General features: G+C 37.5%; 1 protein-coding gene across 1 annotated transcript in view; it reads right to left on the reverse strand.

Annotated features, from left to right (window-relative positions):
• Positions 1–1,890: 1,890 nt before the first annotated feature.
• The window catches only part of HPGDS (hematopoietic prostaglandin D synthase), a 31,209-nt gene continuing 14,667 nt past the window's right edge, over positions 1,891–18,432 (reverse strand). Inside the window, exons 4-5 of the mRNA XM_004276979.3 lie at positions 14,742–14,840; positions 1,891–3,076 (exon numbers count right to left, since the gene is read on the reverse strand). Of these exons, the coding sequence (XP_004277027.1) occupies positions 2,912–3,076; positions 14,742–14,840 (264 nt within the window). The 3' untranslated portion in view covers positions 1,891–2,911. The remainder of the gene's footprint in view (positions 3,077–14,741; positions 14,841–18,432) is intronic.

Consider the following 18,432-nt stretch of genomic DNA (forward strand, 5'->3'; position numbering starts at 1 on the left):
GGAAAATGAACGTGCATAAGAGGGAAGAAAAGTTTCTACCTTCATTAGAGTATTATTTGAATTTCTTCTGTGAAAGGTAAGTTTTTTCTTTAGACTGCCTTGATGACATGATTCAGCGCTTTGCAAATGAGAGTCGTTTATAACCTATTGTCATTTCTTAACAGCCACTGACAACGGTAAGAAGATGTAATCCAAAGAAGCAAGGTACTTGGGAAATACACTTTGTTTTTCTGTGTAATCCTTAATAATGTGTACAGTATTTAACTTCCTTTTCCTGAATTTCATAGAGCATTGTTGGGAGGAAAGAAGCACCTTCAACAAGGTCACACTTAGATGGACTTGACTTTTCTTTCTTCCTCCCCACAACCTCTCCCCCCTTTTTGCTTCTCAACTACATTCTCCTTCCTCTGCCCTGCAGTTCACGGATAAGGCCATCTATTTTGTTTATATGTTTCCTGATACAACATGACATACTAAGATTAGACTATTCAATATTAATAATATTAACAGGTAAATTGAACTAAAATGTGATGTTCCAATATAGTTATGGTTTAAAATAGGTTGGGATAATCTAAATATATAGTTATTTGGAAGATTTCTATATAAATGGCTTGTTTATATGGGCAGTTCTTGCACAGTAGTGTGGGACTGTAGAAATTATTCAAGTTGAAAGTGTGTAATCACTGGGGAAAATGATTCTTCCATGACCTTTAAGAATTTTGTCAGCACATTATAAATGTATAAGTGAACAAAATAGTAAAACTAATATTCAGTACACTGTAAAATATTAGAAACACTAAGGAAGTTTTATTTTTGTAAAAAAATTTATCAGAGTAGTTTGAACAGTACCTTCCTATAAAACTTGCAAGCACACTTTTTTTTTTTTTTTTTTTTTTTTTTTGTCTCTTGGTAAATAGTCATAATCCTAAATTTGGATCAGCTTCCAACATTTTATTGCTCTTTCAATGTCATGAAATATCCCTATTCTTTTTTCTTTCTAAATAGACTTTATTTTTTCGAGGGGTTTTAGGTTCATAGCAAATTCAGCAGGACGTACAAAGAGGTCCCATGTACCCCTGCTCCCACACAGACACACCTTCCCCACTATCAGCATCCTGCACCAGAATGGGACTTCGTTACAATCAGTGAAAATGCATTGACACGTCATAATCACCCAAAGTCCATAGATTACAGTAGGCTCCACTCTCGGTGGTGTACATTCTATGGGTTTGACAAATGAATCCATTATAGTATCATACAGAATAGTTTTACTGCCCTAAAAATCCATTTACGTTTCTTCCATATCTTTTCATGGCTTGATAGATCATTTCTTTTTAGCACTGAATAATGGTCTCTTGTTTGCATGTACCCCAACTTACGTATCCACTAACCTACTAAAGGATATTTTGGTTGCTTCTAGTTGTTGATACAGCTGCCACAAACATTCATGTGCTGGTTTTCATGTGGACCTGTTTTCAACTCCTTTGGGCAGATACCAAAGAGTGTGATTACTGGATCATATGGTAAGAGCATTTTAGTTTTGTAAGAAACTGCCAAACTCTCTTCCAAGGTGTATGTGCTGTTTCGCATGCCTATCAGCAATGAAGAAAAGTTCCTGGGGCCCCACCAGAATGGGACATTTGGGTGGTGTCAGTATTTTGAATTTTTGCCATTCTCATAGGTAATGGTATCTCCTTGTTCCTATTTGCAATTCCATAGTGACATATGATGTTGAACATCTTTTCATATGCTTATTTGCCATCTGTATATCTTTGATGAGGTGTCTGTCCAGGTATTTTATCCATTTTGTAATCAGGTTTATTTTATTGTTGACTTTTAAGAGTTCTTTGTGTATTTTGGATAAAGTCCTTTTGCAAATGTTTTCTTCCTGTCTGTGGCTTGTCTTCTCTTTTTTTTTTTTTGTATTGAAGTATAGTTGATGTACAATATCATATATGTTACAGGTGTACAGTATAGCGATTCACAATTTTTAGTTTTTTTATTCATTTTTACTGGGCTATAGTTGCTTTACATTGTCTTCTCATTCTTTTGATCTCAATTCTTATAACGTGAGGGGTTTTTTGCTAGTCTCACCTCCTCTGGGATATCTTCATCTCCTTTGTCACAACCAGTTTCCTCATTTATGTCAATAAGTTTGCCTTCACCAAGTTCTTCTGGCTGCATATCTAGAGCCTCTTGAACTGCAACAGCATCAACATTCTCGCAGCCAGCTCTTTCCATTTATGTTCAATTTGAATTTCCACCATTTTCACTTTTCATTTCTTTATTGCACTTTAATCTTTGTTGGTGAGTTCCCTTTTTCAATTATCCATTTTTGTAAAATGTCAAGTGGATTTATCACTGAGAAACAACACTTTGCTTTCTGTGCACGCATGACAGATGCGCAGTGATCAATCACTAACAGATTTTGAAAGAAGTGGCATGATTGCTCATATATCTATCTGTTATTTACATAGTGATTTGTGGACTGAAGAGCTAGCAGCAAAGTTTATACTTTATGCAGTTACTCAGTTAATATAGCGTGGAAACTGAAGTCCAAAGCTTTTCAGGGTTTTTTTTGGAAAATGTGTTATGTAACTAAACCATTGTGACTGAAATTCATGCATGTCAGAACTAGTGCAAAGCGAAGCCTGCCTGTATTTGAAACTATTTTTCTTCAGTTATAAATAATGTGAAGCTATTCTGAATAAAAAGGATACTGGAAACAAAACCCTTTTCTCCCCCAGCCCCTTTTTTCCTTTTTTTTTGATAAGCAGAATATGGCAGAAGTGAAAGTCTTGATGGAGCTGGGGAGGGGAGTGTGCAGGTTATGCAGCACGCTGATGGAGCTTCGTATCTGATGAGAGTGATGCTGTGAAGAATAACGAAGTTTGGAGGCAGCAGGCATCACCTAGAGTTTGGTTTGGGGCCTTCTCATTATCCAGTTGGCTATGGCAGGAATGCTTTGGACCTTCTTACGTAATGTCACCAGCCTGGGATGGTTGTCCAACAAATCAGGTTTAAAGACCAAAAGTGTGGTACTGCAAATTTCCCAGTAGAAATCTGCCCAAGTTACCTAGTTTAAAGGAAACAAATTTTCATTAGAACATAAAAGGCCTAACTTCTTAATCTAAAAATAGTTTAATTCAAAATAATGTTATTACAAGAGCAGAATGCGTGTATTATAGAAAATTATAGATAATACCATACTCCCAACACACAGAGGTTACTCACATTAACACCTCTGTATATGGTATTTTTTTATGCATGTGTGTGTATTTTTACTAAAATGAGATCTTACAGTACATGCTCTTTTGTAACTTGATTCAATCTCCATCTCCCTGTGACAATACATTTTCATCTCATTTAACACACCATCATTACTTTTCCATCTGTTCCAAAAATGTCCTTTATAGGATAAAGCAGGATCCATTCCAGGACCATGCATTTCATCTGGTTATGTCCTTTAACTCTCAATTCAGAACAGTACCCTTTTTTTCCCCATGTCACTGAATTATTGAAGATTCCACACGAGTCCTGCAGAATGTCCTGTCTTTAGGATTTTTATGATTATTTCATCAGTTCCTTTATATTGCAGAGTAAAAAGGAAGAGAGTGCAAGTTATCTTTAGAGAGTTCATAGTTTCAAGTTACATATTTTTGGCTAGCAAACATTATATTGAATCACATCAGAAGACATATGTCTGACCATTAGTGTAACCCTAAGATTGGCCACTGGACAGTATTAGGATGATGGCAGCATAGGCCTACTCTTGTATACCTGTTTTTTTTTAATTTGTACACTTGTTTTGTGCTTTTATGACTAGATACTAATCTGGATGACATTACTTTTGTCTCCATATAAATCAGTCAAAGAAAGAAGTTTAAATATGGATTATTCTTAGTTTTCCTTTTATTTGGAATCTAATAATGCTGATTTCTAGTGTTTTATGAACTTGCTTACTAAACACCTGTCAACTAGGAGAGTCTACTGGTTAGAGGATTCAGAGTTCAGTCAACAAATATTTATGGAGTACCTACTATGTGCCCTGTACAGGTCTAGCTCCTGGGATTGACTAGAGAGCAAGATGTGATGCAAACCCCTTCTCTGGTGCAGCTTTTACTTCAGAAGCAGGAAGACAAACATCAAGTGTGGTACGGGGGATCGGCCAAGATGGCAGAGTAGAAAGGCCCTGAGCTCACCTCCTCTTACAGGCACACCAAAGTCACAAGTGTCTGCAGAACAACCATCGATGAAGTAGACCAGAATCTACCAGAAAAGATCTTCTACAGCTAAAGACATAAAGAAGGAACCACACGAGATGGGTAGGTGGAGCTGACTCACAATATAATCCAGTCCCTTACCCCCAGGTGGGCAATCCACAAACAAGAATACTTATACTGCAGAGGTTCTCCTATAGGAGTGAGAGTTCTAAGCCCCATGTCAGGCCCCCCAGCCCAGGGGTCCTGCACCAGGAAGACAAACCCCCAGAGCATTTGGCTTTGAAGACCAGAAGGACTTAATCTGGGGAGTTCCAAAGAACTAGGGGAAATAGAAACTTCACACTTAAAGGGTGCCCATAAAATCTTACACCAGGACCCAGGGCAAAGGCAGCAATTTAATAGGGGCCTGACCTACTTGCTGGTCTTGGGGAGTCAAGGAGGCAGCTGCAGCTCAAACTAGAGACATAGAAACTGGCAGCAGCCATATTTGGCAGCTTTCTACCATGTAGGCACCATTGTAGGATCCTCCCTCCAGCTCATGAGTGCCAAGACCTGGCCCCATCCAACAGCCTGTAGGCAACAGTGCTGGGGAGCCTCAGACCAAAGAACTAACTGGGGGTGGGGGGTGGGGGAGGACCCAGCCCCACCCATCAACAGACAGGCTACCTAAAGACTTTCTGAGCCCAGAGCCACTCGAGACATGCCTCTAGACCTGGCCCTTCCCACTAGACGGCCAAGACCCAGCTCCAGCCACCAATAGGCAGGTGCTGGCCTTGCGCTCAGGAAGCCTGCATTAGCCTCTAGACCAGACTCATCCAACCAGTGGGCAGACACCAGATGCAAGAAAACCACAATTCCACAGTTTCTGGACCCAGCCTGCCCACAGCAGGCCAGACCCTGCCCTGGGACCAGCTGGGCCCTGGCTCTGCTCACTAGCAGGCCAACACAAGCTGTGGGACACCCCAGACCCAACTGTATCAAGAACTGCCTCCCCCACCTCCACAGCAATCTGACACCAGCTCTAGGATCCCTGGGCCCTGCAGCAAGATTCCCACATTCCAGGACGAGTTGTGACTGCCAATAGTCCAGCACTAACCCCTGGACCTAGCTTCACCCACCAGTGGACAGGAACAGCCACAGAGTCTTCTGGATCCTGGCTCCATCCACCAGTGAGCCAGCACTAGCCCCAGGACCTCCTGGGGTTCTGAAATCAGCCCTCTTGTGACCAGGCCCCACTAACCAGCAGCCTCCATACAAGGCAAGGCCTGGCAACCAATAAGACTAGGGACAAACCAAGCCTACCAGACCACCCACATAGGCAGCCTGCTGGCCACAACAGAAAGCCCCTCACAGCCCTCCTGGGGAAACCCTAGAGCATATAGCTTGGGTGACAAAAGTGGAGTGCCCTGCTGGAACGCATAGGACGTCTCCTACAGAAGGCCACTTCTCCAAGTTTGGGAAATGTAACCTACCAGATACATAAAAATACAAATAGCAACCTAGACAAAATAAGGCAGCAGAGGAACATGCTCCAGACAAAGGAACAAGATAAAACCCTAGAAGAACTAAATGAATGGAGATAAGCAATCTACCCAAGAAAGAGTTCAGAGTAATGATCATAAAGAAGATCAATGAACTCAGAAGGAGAATTGATGCACAGAGAAGTTAGAAGTTTTTAACAAAGAGTTTGAATATAAAGAACAACCAAACAGAGATGAAGAATACAGTAACTAAAATGAACACACTAGAAGGAATAAACAGTAGACTAAATGATAACAGAGGAATGGATCAATGAGGTGGAAGACTGAGTAGTGGAAATCACTGATGCTGAACAGAAAAAAGAATGAAGAAAAATGAGGACAGTTTAAGAGACCTCTGGGAAAACATCAAGTACACTAATATTCGCATTATAGGGGTCCCAGAAGGAAAAGATAGAGAAAAGGGGGCTGAGAACATATTTGAAAACATAGTAGCTGAAAAATTCCCTAATCTGGGAAAGGAAACAGTTACCAAGTCCAGAAAGCACAGAGAGTACCATACAGGATGTGTGTTCTCAAAGAGGAACACACAAAGAGACGTTGTATTTAAAATTACAAAAAGTAAGGATAAAGAAAATATTAAAAGCAGCAAAGAGAAAGTGAAGAGTAACATACGAGGAAACACCCATAAGGCTGTCAGATGATTTTTCAGCAGAAACTCTGCAGGCCAGAAGGGAGGGGCACATTATATATAAATCCCCTATATATATATATAGTGATAAAATGGGAAAACCTATAACCAAGAATATTCTCCCCAGCAAGCTCTCATTCCGATTTGATGGAGAGATCAAAAGCTTTACAGACAAGCAAAAGCTAAAAGAGTTTAGCCCCTCAAACGAGCTTTACAACAAATGTTAGTAAATTCTCTAGGCAAAAAAGATAAGGACACAACTAGAAACAGGAAAATTACAAAATGAAAAAGCTCACTGGTTTCAAACATACAATGAATGTAGGAAATCATCCACACACAAAGCTAGTAGGAATGTTAAAAGACAAACGTAGTGGGGACTTCCCTGGGATTCCAGTGGTTAAGACTCTGCCTTCCAATGCAGGAGGTGCAGGTTTGATCCCTGGTAGGGGAATTAAGATCCCACATGCTGTGGGGTGTGGCCAAAAAAAAAACTTAAAAAAAAAAAGACAAAAGTAGTAAAATCATCAATGTCCACAAAAAGCAGTTGAGGGATACACAAAACACCTAGATGCAAAATATGATATCAAAAACAGTAATCATGAGGGAAGGAGAGTACGATTGCAGTGTTGTTAAAATGCATTTGAAATTAAGAGATCATAGCTTAAAACAATCATAAATATATACAGAGAGAGAGACTGCTATATAAAAACCTCATGGTAATCACAAACAAAAAATCTATAATAGAAAAGAAAAATGGAATCCAAACATAACACTAAAGATGGTAATCAAATCACAAGAGAAAAGAAAAAGGGAAGAAAGACCTACCAAAACAATTGATAAAATGGCAATGGGAACATACATATCAGTAATTACCTTAAATGTAAATAGACTAAATACTCCAACCAAAAGATACAGAGTTGCTGAATGGATCCAAAAACAAGACTCATATATATGCTGCCTGCAAGAGACTCACTTCAGATCTAAAGACACACAGACTGAAAGTGTGGGGATGGCAAAAGATATTCCATGCAAATGGAAATCAAAAGAAAGCCAGAGTAGCAATAGTTATATCAGACTTTAAAATAAAGACTTATGGGCTTCCCTGGTGGCGCAGTGGTTGAGAGTCCGCCTGCCAATGCAGGGGACACGGGTTCGTGCCCTGGTCCGGGAAGATCCCACATGCCGGAGCGCCTGGACCCGTGAGCCATGGCTGCTGAGCCTGCGCGTCCGGAGCCTGTGCTCCACAACGGGAGAGGCCACAGCGATGAGAGGCCCGCGTACAGCAAAAAATAAAAAAAATTAAAAAAATAAAGACTGTTACAAGAGACAAAGGACAGTACATATTGATCAAGGGATCAAGCCAATAAGAAGATATAACAATTGTAACTATATATGCACCATGCACCCAACATAGGAGCACCTAAATACATAAGGCAAATATTAACAGACATAAAAGGAGAAATTGATATTTATAGAGCATTCCATTCAAAAGCAGCAGAATACACATTTTTTCCAAGTGCATATGAAACATTCTCCAGGATAGAACACATGCTAGACCACAAAACAAGCCTTGGTAAATTTAAGAAAATTGAAATCATATCAAGCATCTTTCTGACCACAATGCTATGAGGCTGGAAATCAACTAGAAGAAAAAAAATGCAAAAAAACACAAACGTGGAGGCTAAATGATATGCTACTAAACAACTAATGGATCACTGAGGAAATCAAAAAATACCTAGAGATATATGAAAACAAAAGCACGACAATCCAAAACCTATGGGATGCAGAAAAAGCAGTTCTAAGAAGATTATAGTGATACAAGCTTACCTCAGGAAACAAGAAAAATCTCAACCTAAATTTGAACCTAAAAGAGATAGAGAAAAGAACAAACAAAACCCAAAGTTAGTAGAAGGAAAAAAATCAGATAAAGATCAGAGCAGAGATAAATGAAATAGAGACAAAAAAAATTAGAAAAGATCAATGAAACTAAGCCAGTTCTTTGAAAGATAAAACTGATAAAACTTTAGCCAGATTTATCAACAAAAAAAGGAAGAGGGCCCAAATCAATAAAATCAGAAATGAAAAAGAAGCTACAGCCAACATCACAGATATACAAAGGATTATAAGAGACCATTACAAACAACTATATGCAAATAAAATGGACAACCTAGAAGAAATGGACAAATTCTTACAAAGGTACAATCTCCCAAGACTAAACCAGGAAGAAGTAGAAAATATGAACAGACCAATTACCAGTACTGATATACGATATTTGTTTTTCTCTTTCTGACTTACTTCACTCTGTATGACAGATTAACACATATATGTGGAATCTAGAAAAATGGTATAGATGACCTTAATTGCCAAGCAGAAATAGAGACACAAAGAACAAATCTATGGATACCAAGGGGGACAGGAGTGGGGTGGGAGGAATTGGAAGATTAGGATTGACACATATATGCTATTGATACTATGTATAAAATAGACTACTGATGGGAACATAATGTATAGCACAGGGAACTCTACTTAATAAACTGAAGTGTCCTAAATGGAGGGGATATATGTATATGTATGGCTGATTCATTTTGCTGTGCAGTAGAAGCTAACACAACATTGTAAAGCAACTATGCTCCAATAAAAATTAATTTAAGGGCTTCCCTGGTGGCGCAGTGGTTAAGAATCCGCCTGCCAATGCAGGGGACACGGGTTCGAGCCCTGGTCCAGGAAGATCCCACATGCCTCGGGGCAACTGGGCCCGTGCGTCACAACTACTGAGCCTGCGCTCTAGAGCCTGTGAGCCACAACTACTGAGCCTGCGCGTCTGGAGCCTGTGCTCCCCAGCAAGAGAGGCCACGACAGTGAGAGGCCCGTGCACCGCGATGAAGAGTGGCCCCCGCTTGCCGCAACTAGAGAAAGCCCTCGCACAGAAACGAAGACCCAGCACAGCCAAAAAAATAAATAAATTTAAAAAAAAAAAAAAAACCAAAAAAAAAAAAACTCGACTTTAAAAAAAAAAAAAAAAAATTAATTTAAAATTTTACCAGTACTGAAACTGAATCAGTAATTTAAAAACTCCTAAGAAACAAAAGTCCAGGACCAGATGGCTTCACAGATGAATTCTACCAAAAATTTAGAGAAGAGTTAACATCTATCCTTCTCAAACTATTCCAAAAATTTCTTGAGGAAGGAACACTTCTGAACTCATTCTATGATGCCACATCACCCCGATACCAAAACCAGACAAATATACTACAAAAAGAGAAAATTACAGGCTAATATCACTGATGAACATAGATGCAAAAATCCTCAACAAATTGCTAGCAAAATACCAGGGATGCAAGGATTTTTCAGTATCCACAAATCAATCATCAGTGTGATACACCACATTAACAAATTGAAGAATAAAAACCATATAATCATTTCAATAGATGTAGAAAAAGTTTTTGACAAAACTCGACATCCATTTATGATAAAAACTCTCCAGAAAGTGGGCATAGAGGGAACCTACCTCAACATAATAAAGGCCACATATGACAAACCCACAGCTAACATCATACTCAGTGGGGAAAACCTGAAAGCATTTCTTCTAAGATCAGGAAAAAGACAAGGATGCCCACTCTTGCCACTTTTATTCAGCATAGTTTAGGAAGTCCTAGTCACAGCAATGAGATAAGCAAAAGAAATTAAAAGGAATACAAATTGGAAAGGAAGAAGTAAAGCTGTCACTGTTTGCAGATTTCATGACACTCTACATAGAAATTCCTAAAGTCTCCACCAGAAAATACTAAAGCTCATCAATAAATTTGGTAAAGTTGCAGGATACAAAATTATTATACAGAAATCTGTTGCATTTATATACACTGAGTTATCAGAAAGAGAAATTAGGGAAACAATCCCCTTTGCCATCACATCAAAAAGAATAAAATACCTAGGAATAAACATACCTAAGGAGGTGAAAGACCTGTACTTGGAAAACTGTAAGACACTGATGAAAGAAATTGAAGATGACAAAAACAGATGGAAAGATATACTATATTCTTGGATGGAAGAATTAATATTGTTACAATGACCATATTACCCAAGGCAATCTACAGATTCAATAAAACCTCTATTCAAAATACCAAGGCATTTTTCACAGAATTAGAACAAATAATTTAAAAATTTGTATGGAAACACAAAAGACCCTGAATAGTTAAAACTGTCTTGAGAAAGAAGAACAGAGCTGGAGGAATCACACGCTCTGGCTTTAGACTATAGTGCAAAGCTGCAGTAATCAAAACAGTATGGTACTGGCACAAAAACAGACACATTGATCAATGGAACAGAATAGAGAGCCCATAAATAAACCCGCACACTTATGGCCAATTAATCTATAACAAAGGAGGCAAGAGTATATAATAGAGAAAAGACAGTCACTTCAATAAGTGGGTCTGGGAAAACTGGACAGCTACATGTAAAAGAATGAAATTAAAATATTCTTTAACACCATGTACAAAAATAAATTCAAAATGTATTAAAGACATAAATGTAAGACCAGAAACCATAAGACTCCTAGAGGAAAACATAGAATAATACAGTTAGACATAAATCATAGCAATATCTTTTGGATCTGTCTCCTAAAGCAGAGGAAATAAAAGCAAAGTTAAAATATGGGACCTAATTAAATGTAAAAGCTTTTGCACAGCAAAGGAAACTATTGACAATATGAAAAGAACCTACTGAATGGGAGAAAATATTTGCAAATGACATGACTGATAAGGGGTTAATATCCAATGTATATAAACAGTTCATACAATTTAATAACAAAAAGACAATTAAAAAATGGGCAGAAGAACTGAGTAGACATTTTTCCAAAGAGGACATGGAGATGGCCAACAGGCACATGAAAACATGCCCAACATCGCTAAGTATCAGGGAAATGCAAATCAAAACCACAATGAGATTATCACCTCACACCTGTCAAAATGGCTATCATCAAAAAGAACACAAATAACAAATGTTGGCGAGGATGTGGAGAAAAAGGAAAAGGGAACCCTCCTACACTGTTGGTGGGAATGTAAATTGGAGCAATCACTGTGGAAAACAGTAGGGAGGTTTGTCAAAAAACTAAAAATAGAACTACCATATGACCCAGCAATTCCCCTCCTGGGTACATATCTGGAAAAGATGAAAGCTCATCTGAAAAGATACATTCACCCCAATGTTCATACCAGCATTATTTGCAATTGCCAAGATAAGGAAGCAACCTAAGCAACCTATCCATTAACTGATGAATGGATAAAGAAGATGTGGTATACATATAAATGGAATACTACTTGGCCATAAAAAATGAAATTTTGCCATTTGCGGCAACATGGATGGATTTGGAGTATATTATGCTAAGTGAAGTAAGTCTGACCGAGAAAGACAAATACTGTATGATATCACTTATATGCAGAATCTAAAAAATAGCACAGACTAGTGAATATAACAAAAAAGAAGCACACTCACAGATATAGAGAACAAACTAGTGGTTATCAGTGGGAAGAGGGAAGGGGGAGGGGCAATATAGGAGTAGGTGATTAAGAGATAAAAAGTATTATGTATAAAATAAGCTATAATGATATATTGTACACCATGGGGAATATAACGAATAATTTATAATAACTATAAATGGAGTATAATCTTTAAAATTTTGAATCACTATATTGTACACCAGTGACATATAATATTGTACATCAACTGTACTTCAATTAAAAAAAAAATCGTAAAGTGATAAAGGTGATATAGACAAAGTAGAGTGATGAGAGGGATTCTCAAGTGATCAGGGAGAGAAGTCCTTTAAGAGGTGACATTTAAGCTAAGGCTTGAATGATGAAAAAAAGATCCAGACCTGCAGTGATTTGGGGATTAAACATTTCAGGCAGAAGGAGGAGCAAGTGTAAAGGGTCTTAGGTGGGAGTATGACTTGTGTCCGAGGAAAAAACAAAACACCAGAGTGTTTGGGACACTTTGAGGAAGGGAGAGAGCACTAAGAGATGGGGTTAGGAGATAGGTTACAAAGGAATTTTAATAAAAAGCAGAAGGAAAAAATATTTTACATTCTTAGAAATTGTTCAGTCAATAAGGGCAGAGAAAGGAACATAAAAGATACGGCAAGTTTGCTTCTCTGTCTCCTCAGGACTCAGCAGACAGTGATTAAAATAAGTCACAAGAGCATGTCAAAAAGCAGTATCTCGTCTCCTGGAATGGAGTCTCCTTGAAAGCAGGGACCCCAGCTTACCACAGCTTCTAAATCAGACTTAGATTTGATTTTTCTCTTGGCAAGACTACTTCATCGGTGGCAGTGCACTCCTCTGTCAGTAGGCCCGTAATGTCTGGTTCTCTCCTTTTTTGTGATATTAACAGTTGTTGATAGTCAATGCTTAGATCCATTGATTCATCATGGGTTGGAAAATGGTGATGATTTATTTTAAACTCTGTTTATTTATTTATTTATTGGCTGCGCTGGGTCTCCGTGCGGCACTTGGGCTTTCTCCAGTTGTGGCGAGCAGGGGCTACTCTAGGTTGTGGTACACAGGCTTTAGTAGTTGCAGCACGCGGGCTCAGTAGTTGCAGCATGAAGGCCCCAGAGCACATGGGGTCAGTAGTTGCGGTGCACAGGCTCCAGTAGTTGTGGCGCACTGCATGGGCTTAGTTGCTCTGTGACATGTGGGATTTTCCCAGATCAGGGATCAGACCTGTATCCCCTGCATTGGCAGGCAGATTCTTAACCACTGGACCACCAGGGAAGTCCTCTTTCCTTACTTATTAACTAGAATACCTTTATGTAGGCAGACTTTGTCCATCAATTTTTTTTTTATCTTGAGGTATAATTGGCATAGGAATGGCAGGATAAATGCTTTATTCAAACCCCTCAACTTTTTTGTTTTTAACAGTTTTCGGAATACAGACAGTCTCTGGCTTATGATGGTTCAGCTTACAATTTTTTGACTTTACCATGGTGCAAAAGTGACACATGTTCAGTAGAAACTGCACTTTGAATTTTGAAGTTTGATCTTTTCCCAGGTTAGTGATATGCTGTATGGTACTCTCTCATGATGCTGGGCAGTGGCAGTGAACCACATAATCAAGAGGGTAAACGACTAATACACTTACAATCATTCTGTACCCATACAGCCATTCTGTCTTTTACTTTCACTACAATATTCAATAAATTACGTGAGATATTCAACACTTTATTATAAAGGCTTTGTGTTAGATTATTTTGCCCAAAACTGTTGGCTAATGTAAGTGTTCTGAGCAAATTTAAGGTGGGCTAGGCTAAGCTATGATACTTAGTAGGTTGGGTGTATTTTTTGACTTACGATATTTTCAATTTACGATGGATTTATTGGGACATAATCCCATCATAAGTCAATGAAAATTTGTAATAATTTGGCTCCATAACATCTTCTAAAAGTCACCAATGAAGCTTTGTTTGGTTTTGAGGTGTGTGTGTGTGTGTGTGTGTGTGTGTGTGTATTTGGTGATGGTGGTTGTCATAAACTCATGGATTCATTCATTTTGATTTGTTTCAATCCATTGCAGTTAATATTCTTATTGTGGCTTGAATTTTCTCGTCTTTGGCCAGTGAGAGCTTCTACAAGTTGACTGCTAAGTCATTCTGACACAACTCTGGTGTTGGGGGGGGGGTGGTTGTGATAATTTATTTGGTTCTATTATGTCAAAGTATTCCCGGCTCATGTTTTACATTTCCTGTCCCAAACTGAGAATGAGCTATTTCTCCAAGAAGTTCTGGTTACTTTTAGTATTTAGAGACCAGAATCTGGGTCCAAGGGGTGGCCAGAACAACTAGACTGGTAATTTTTTCGAGAAAAAGAGACACAAAATGCTTGTTGTCTTTACCTTAAGAAAAAGTACATCGTGAACTGAAACTGGTGTACAATTATTATTTTTTTGTCCCGAGAAAATATCTATAATGAGATGTATAGTCAAATCACTGTGTTTTTAAAAATGACAATATTTCTTAAGATAGTGTTTCACTAATAGAGTCCACAGGTACTTTTCCACATACCCTGTGCACCAATTTGACACAAGTTCATTTGTTTCACTTTGCTTTAGTTTGTCAGTGATAGCTTTTTAAAATGTTTTTGTTGTTGTTATATAATTATATAAAATATTTTAGTTCATGTTTCCAAAGTTAACTCCACTGAAAAAGTTTTATTCAGAGAAGTTTAGCTTTTGTCCCTGCTCTCTAACCTACTCCCTCCCTATGAGTAACACTTTTTTCAATACATTTTTATAAAGTTTTTGGTTTATCCATATATGTATATGCTTGTATTTTTTTAAGACGTAAAACATACTCACAGAGTTACCAATAAACCACTCTTTTTCCCCTAAGTATGTGTCTAAATCTTGCAGAAGATGAGATGCATCACATGTGAGTAGCTCCTTAAACATCTGATCCTAAGAGAGGGAGAAAAAAGATTCCTTTAAGCATAATAATAAGAAAAACAAATGAGTTGAAGAGGAAGTAGATTTTTCCATCTTCTTTCTCCCACGTGAGTTCAAAAAGGAAGTAGCTACCTGTTATTGGTGGTTGTTGCTTGCTTGTTTGTTTTTTTAAATGAATGGCATGGAGATTCAGGTCTGATTTTCTATAGATCTTATTCTAACCTTTATTACTCATGGATTAAAAAATAAATATTGTCATCAGTTCTTATTGTTTCTTTGTATATAATGACTAAATATTTCATCAATAAAATCTTTTCATGGTTTTTTATCTTAATTTTTGTTAATGAAAATTATTCCATTATGTTTTGACATTTCTAAAATTCCCTACCTTTTTTTTAGGCTCACTCCCTTTAAAGTGAAATAATTTAACTAAAGGTAAAGAAATTAATTTATTTTGTAAATAAAATTTATTTTGTAAGACTATTATTAATAAAATATTATTATTTTGTAAGATTCCTCCAGTTTAGCAGTCTTTCATCTCACAGTTACACTTAACGGAAGTAATCCATAATAAATAGTAATGTTCTTGGGCAGATTTCCTCTGTTTGGCTTGACATTGTACCTTAGGGTGAGATTTCTCTGCCTTGACTATCATCTGTAAAATGAATCCAAGGTGCCCCCTTTTGATATAATAGGTAAGATATTATTACAAACCAAATAATATCCTTGGGAAAAAATAACAGATATATCCATTTAAAAAAATTATCTTTGTGTTTTTACTTGAATCTTTGAAGACCAAATAATTTATTCATGGCCTCTTTCTTGGTAAGAGGTATTTATTTGTTTATATACAAAAATCAGGCTGGTTTGTATTGTGGATATGAAATGTAAGCCAAACTCAAAATATTATAAAATATACATATATCATTAATATTCACAAATGAATGAATATTATAAAATCTGTAATAAAATCAGCCTCTATTAAGATAAGTCAAATAGTGGATAAATCTCACCAACTTACTGATTTACTTCCTGTTACTATTATGGCTTAGCTGGGTAATATAGATTATTATAACATAATGCCTGATATTTGTAGGGCACAGTTGGCAAAAGCATCATTACAGATTTACATAGGTTTGCCACATTTCAGGTACTGAAGGTTGGGAAGTTTGTCATTATTTTGACTTTACATGCTTTCTCCGGTTCTATACCACCTTTGTACATAAGGTTCTCTCTCTATGGTTAATATATTCATAGTTCTAAATAAAATAGTGTGAATCCTTCAGCCCCTTCCACAGAATCTGTGAGCTAAGAGGCAATGGGCCCAGAAACACGTGACATTTCCCATAGCTTAGCTTAGATCAGCATCAGTTGGGGAGGTAATAGCCAGCTTGGCTGTCCTAGAATAGCTAGAAACAGGAAGGAGTTAAATGGAACAGGATGTAGATGCTGGAGAGCTTTCCAAAAACGCCTGTGCGTTCACCTGGGTGATTCTGCTACTTTTTCTACTGTGCATTTCCACAGCTTAAGGTACACCAATGCTTTGTATATGCAGTGCCAGATAAAAATCTTATCTCTGTGCTCTTGAGTTCCTTAGCCCAGGTTCTCTTTATGTGTTTGGTGAGAATCATATCAGTCTAATGAAATGTAAATTGCTAAACAGCATAACCATTAGTATTTAAGAGTCATTTTAAAGAATACTCACCAAAATAACCTAAAGAAGATAAAATTTTCTTACATAGCCTTTTCTGATAAACCCTAGATAGCCATTCCTATACTTGGTGGACTCAGAAATTTCCTCCCACCTCCCCCAGAGAGTTATAAGGAAGGAGATTTTTGTACATTGAAAAGTCATTGCTATTGTATTCTATCAAATGACATTTAGAGGATTTAGGGAGGTTTGCATATTTCTCCAAAGCACCATTTTAAAATCCACACTGCCCAAATCGTTTAGGATTGGAAATGGGCCACTGCTGTTCCCTCAGTCCTGCTGATCCATCACCCTCCCCCCCCAACCCCCTGCCCTGTTCTTCAGATGAGGAAACTGAAACAGATGCATTGAATAACCACAGAAACACTAGTGATAAATTCAAGGATTATCAGTGTGACCAATGCTCAGAGACATATTTTGCCTTTAAATTAATTTTTTTTAATTTTAAATTGGAAATGGAATTTTTAGCATGAAACATTTATAATTATGTGTACTCGATAGATTTTTAAAGAACATATAAGAGGACTATTTTCACTGTTCATCCATCTTTACTGTATCAATATTCTGCTTTTGAAAATTTTATCTGACCACAAGGTGGCAGCAATGCAGCCCACTACGGAGAGACTAAGTAATGAGATGCAAAAGAACTGTGTATTTTTCATTGTATTCTGGCCAGGTCCTGCTTATTAATCAGATAGTCTAGCTATTCGCAATTATTTCTGCAACATGTCCCTTCATATGATTTATTCATGAACTTGGAATATGTCCTGTGAATTTGTTTTTCTGAGGTAGGTAGCACGTAAGAGCATTGTTATTCTAATACAAAGGTAGAGTTCCCCTTATCATAAATGTTCAAAGAACATTTTCCTTTGGGAAAAAAGGAGAATGGAAAACTAGAGAAGTAGAGAAGGGCAAGCCCACATGGAACAAAAACCTTTAGATACTTTTTTCTAAATTGAGAATTATGCATCTACTTGTCTCTGCATTTATAAGGATATGTGAAATATAGATGTCATGTCTGACAAATAAAAGGAAAAACAATGAGCACTGAATTATATGAAAACACTATAATAACTAATATTTAGTGAATACTTTCCACCTAGCCATAGGTACTTATGCTACCATTTAATCCTCCCAACATACTTTGAAGCAGATTCTATGATATCCCTACTTTACAGACATAGAATGTGAAAATTTGATAGGGAGTTAACTGACAACTGGTAAAAAGAGAATCAGGATTCAAGCCTGGCAGTCTGACTCCAGAGCCCAAATGTATTTCTATCCTCAAAGATGAGTTTTTATTTAAGACTTTGTTCTGGTTAGGTATCTGTATATATACGTATATGGGTGTGTCTCCCCACACACCTTACATTTATGTCAAGGAATCGGTAAATGTGAATACTTTTATGTTCCAAATATCTCTATTTAAATCAGAGGGTCCTAATTAAACAAAAAGTATTTAGAATAAATTGCTTAAGTAAGTTGATAAGACTGCCATTTGTTCTGTGCTGTAGCTTTTGGATACAGGCCTTAAGCCATAACATGTACATAAATACTCCTGCACAGCTGTTTTGAATGGCTGCTACCACTGTGGCATTACATCCAGTGGTTAAGAACATGGAGTCCGAGCCAGAGTGTCTGGGATTTGAATTCCTTGTGTACCACTTACCAGCTAAGTAACCTTAGGTAAGTTATTTACACTACATGAACCTCAATTTCTTCATCTGGAAAATGAGGATAACAACAGTTTCCAAAATTTTACATGAAGAAGTCTTGAGGATAAGAGATACGAATACTGGAGATGTGTCCCAAGTAAACAAGGGAGTAAATAAAAACAGAGTACGTCATCCAGGAAACAGGACTCCAGCTCAAGAGAAAGACGTTCCTGGGATG

This window comes from Orcinus orca, chromosome 4 (genome assembly GCF_937001465.1).
Source record: "Orcinus orca chromosome 4, mOrcOrc1.1, whole genome shotgun sequence".
NCBI classification, from domain to species: Eukaryota; Metazoa; Chordata; class Mammalia; order Artiodactyla; family Delphinidae; genus Orcinus; species Orcinus orca.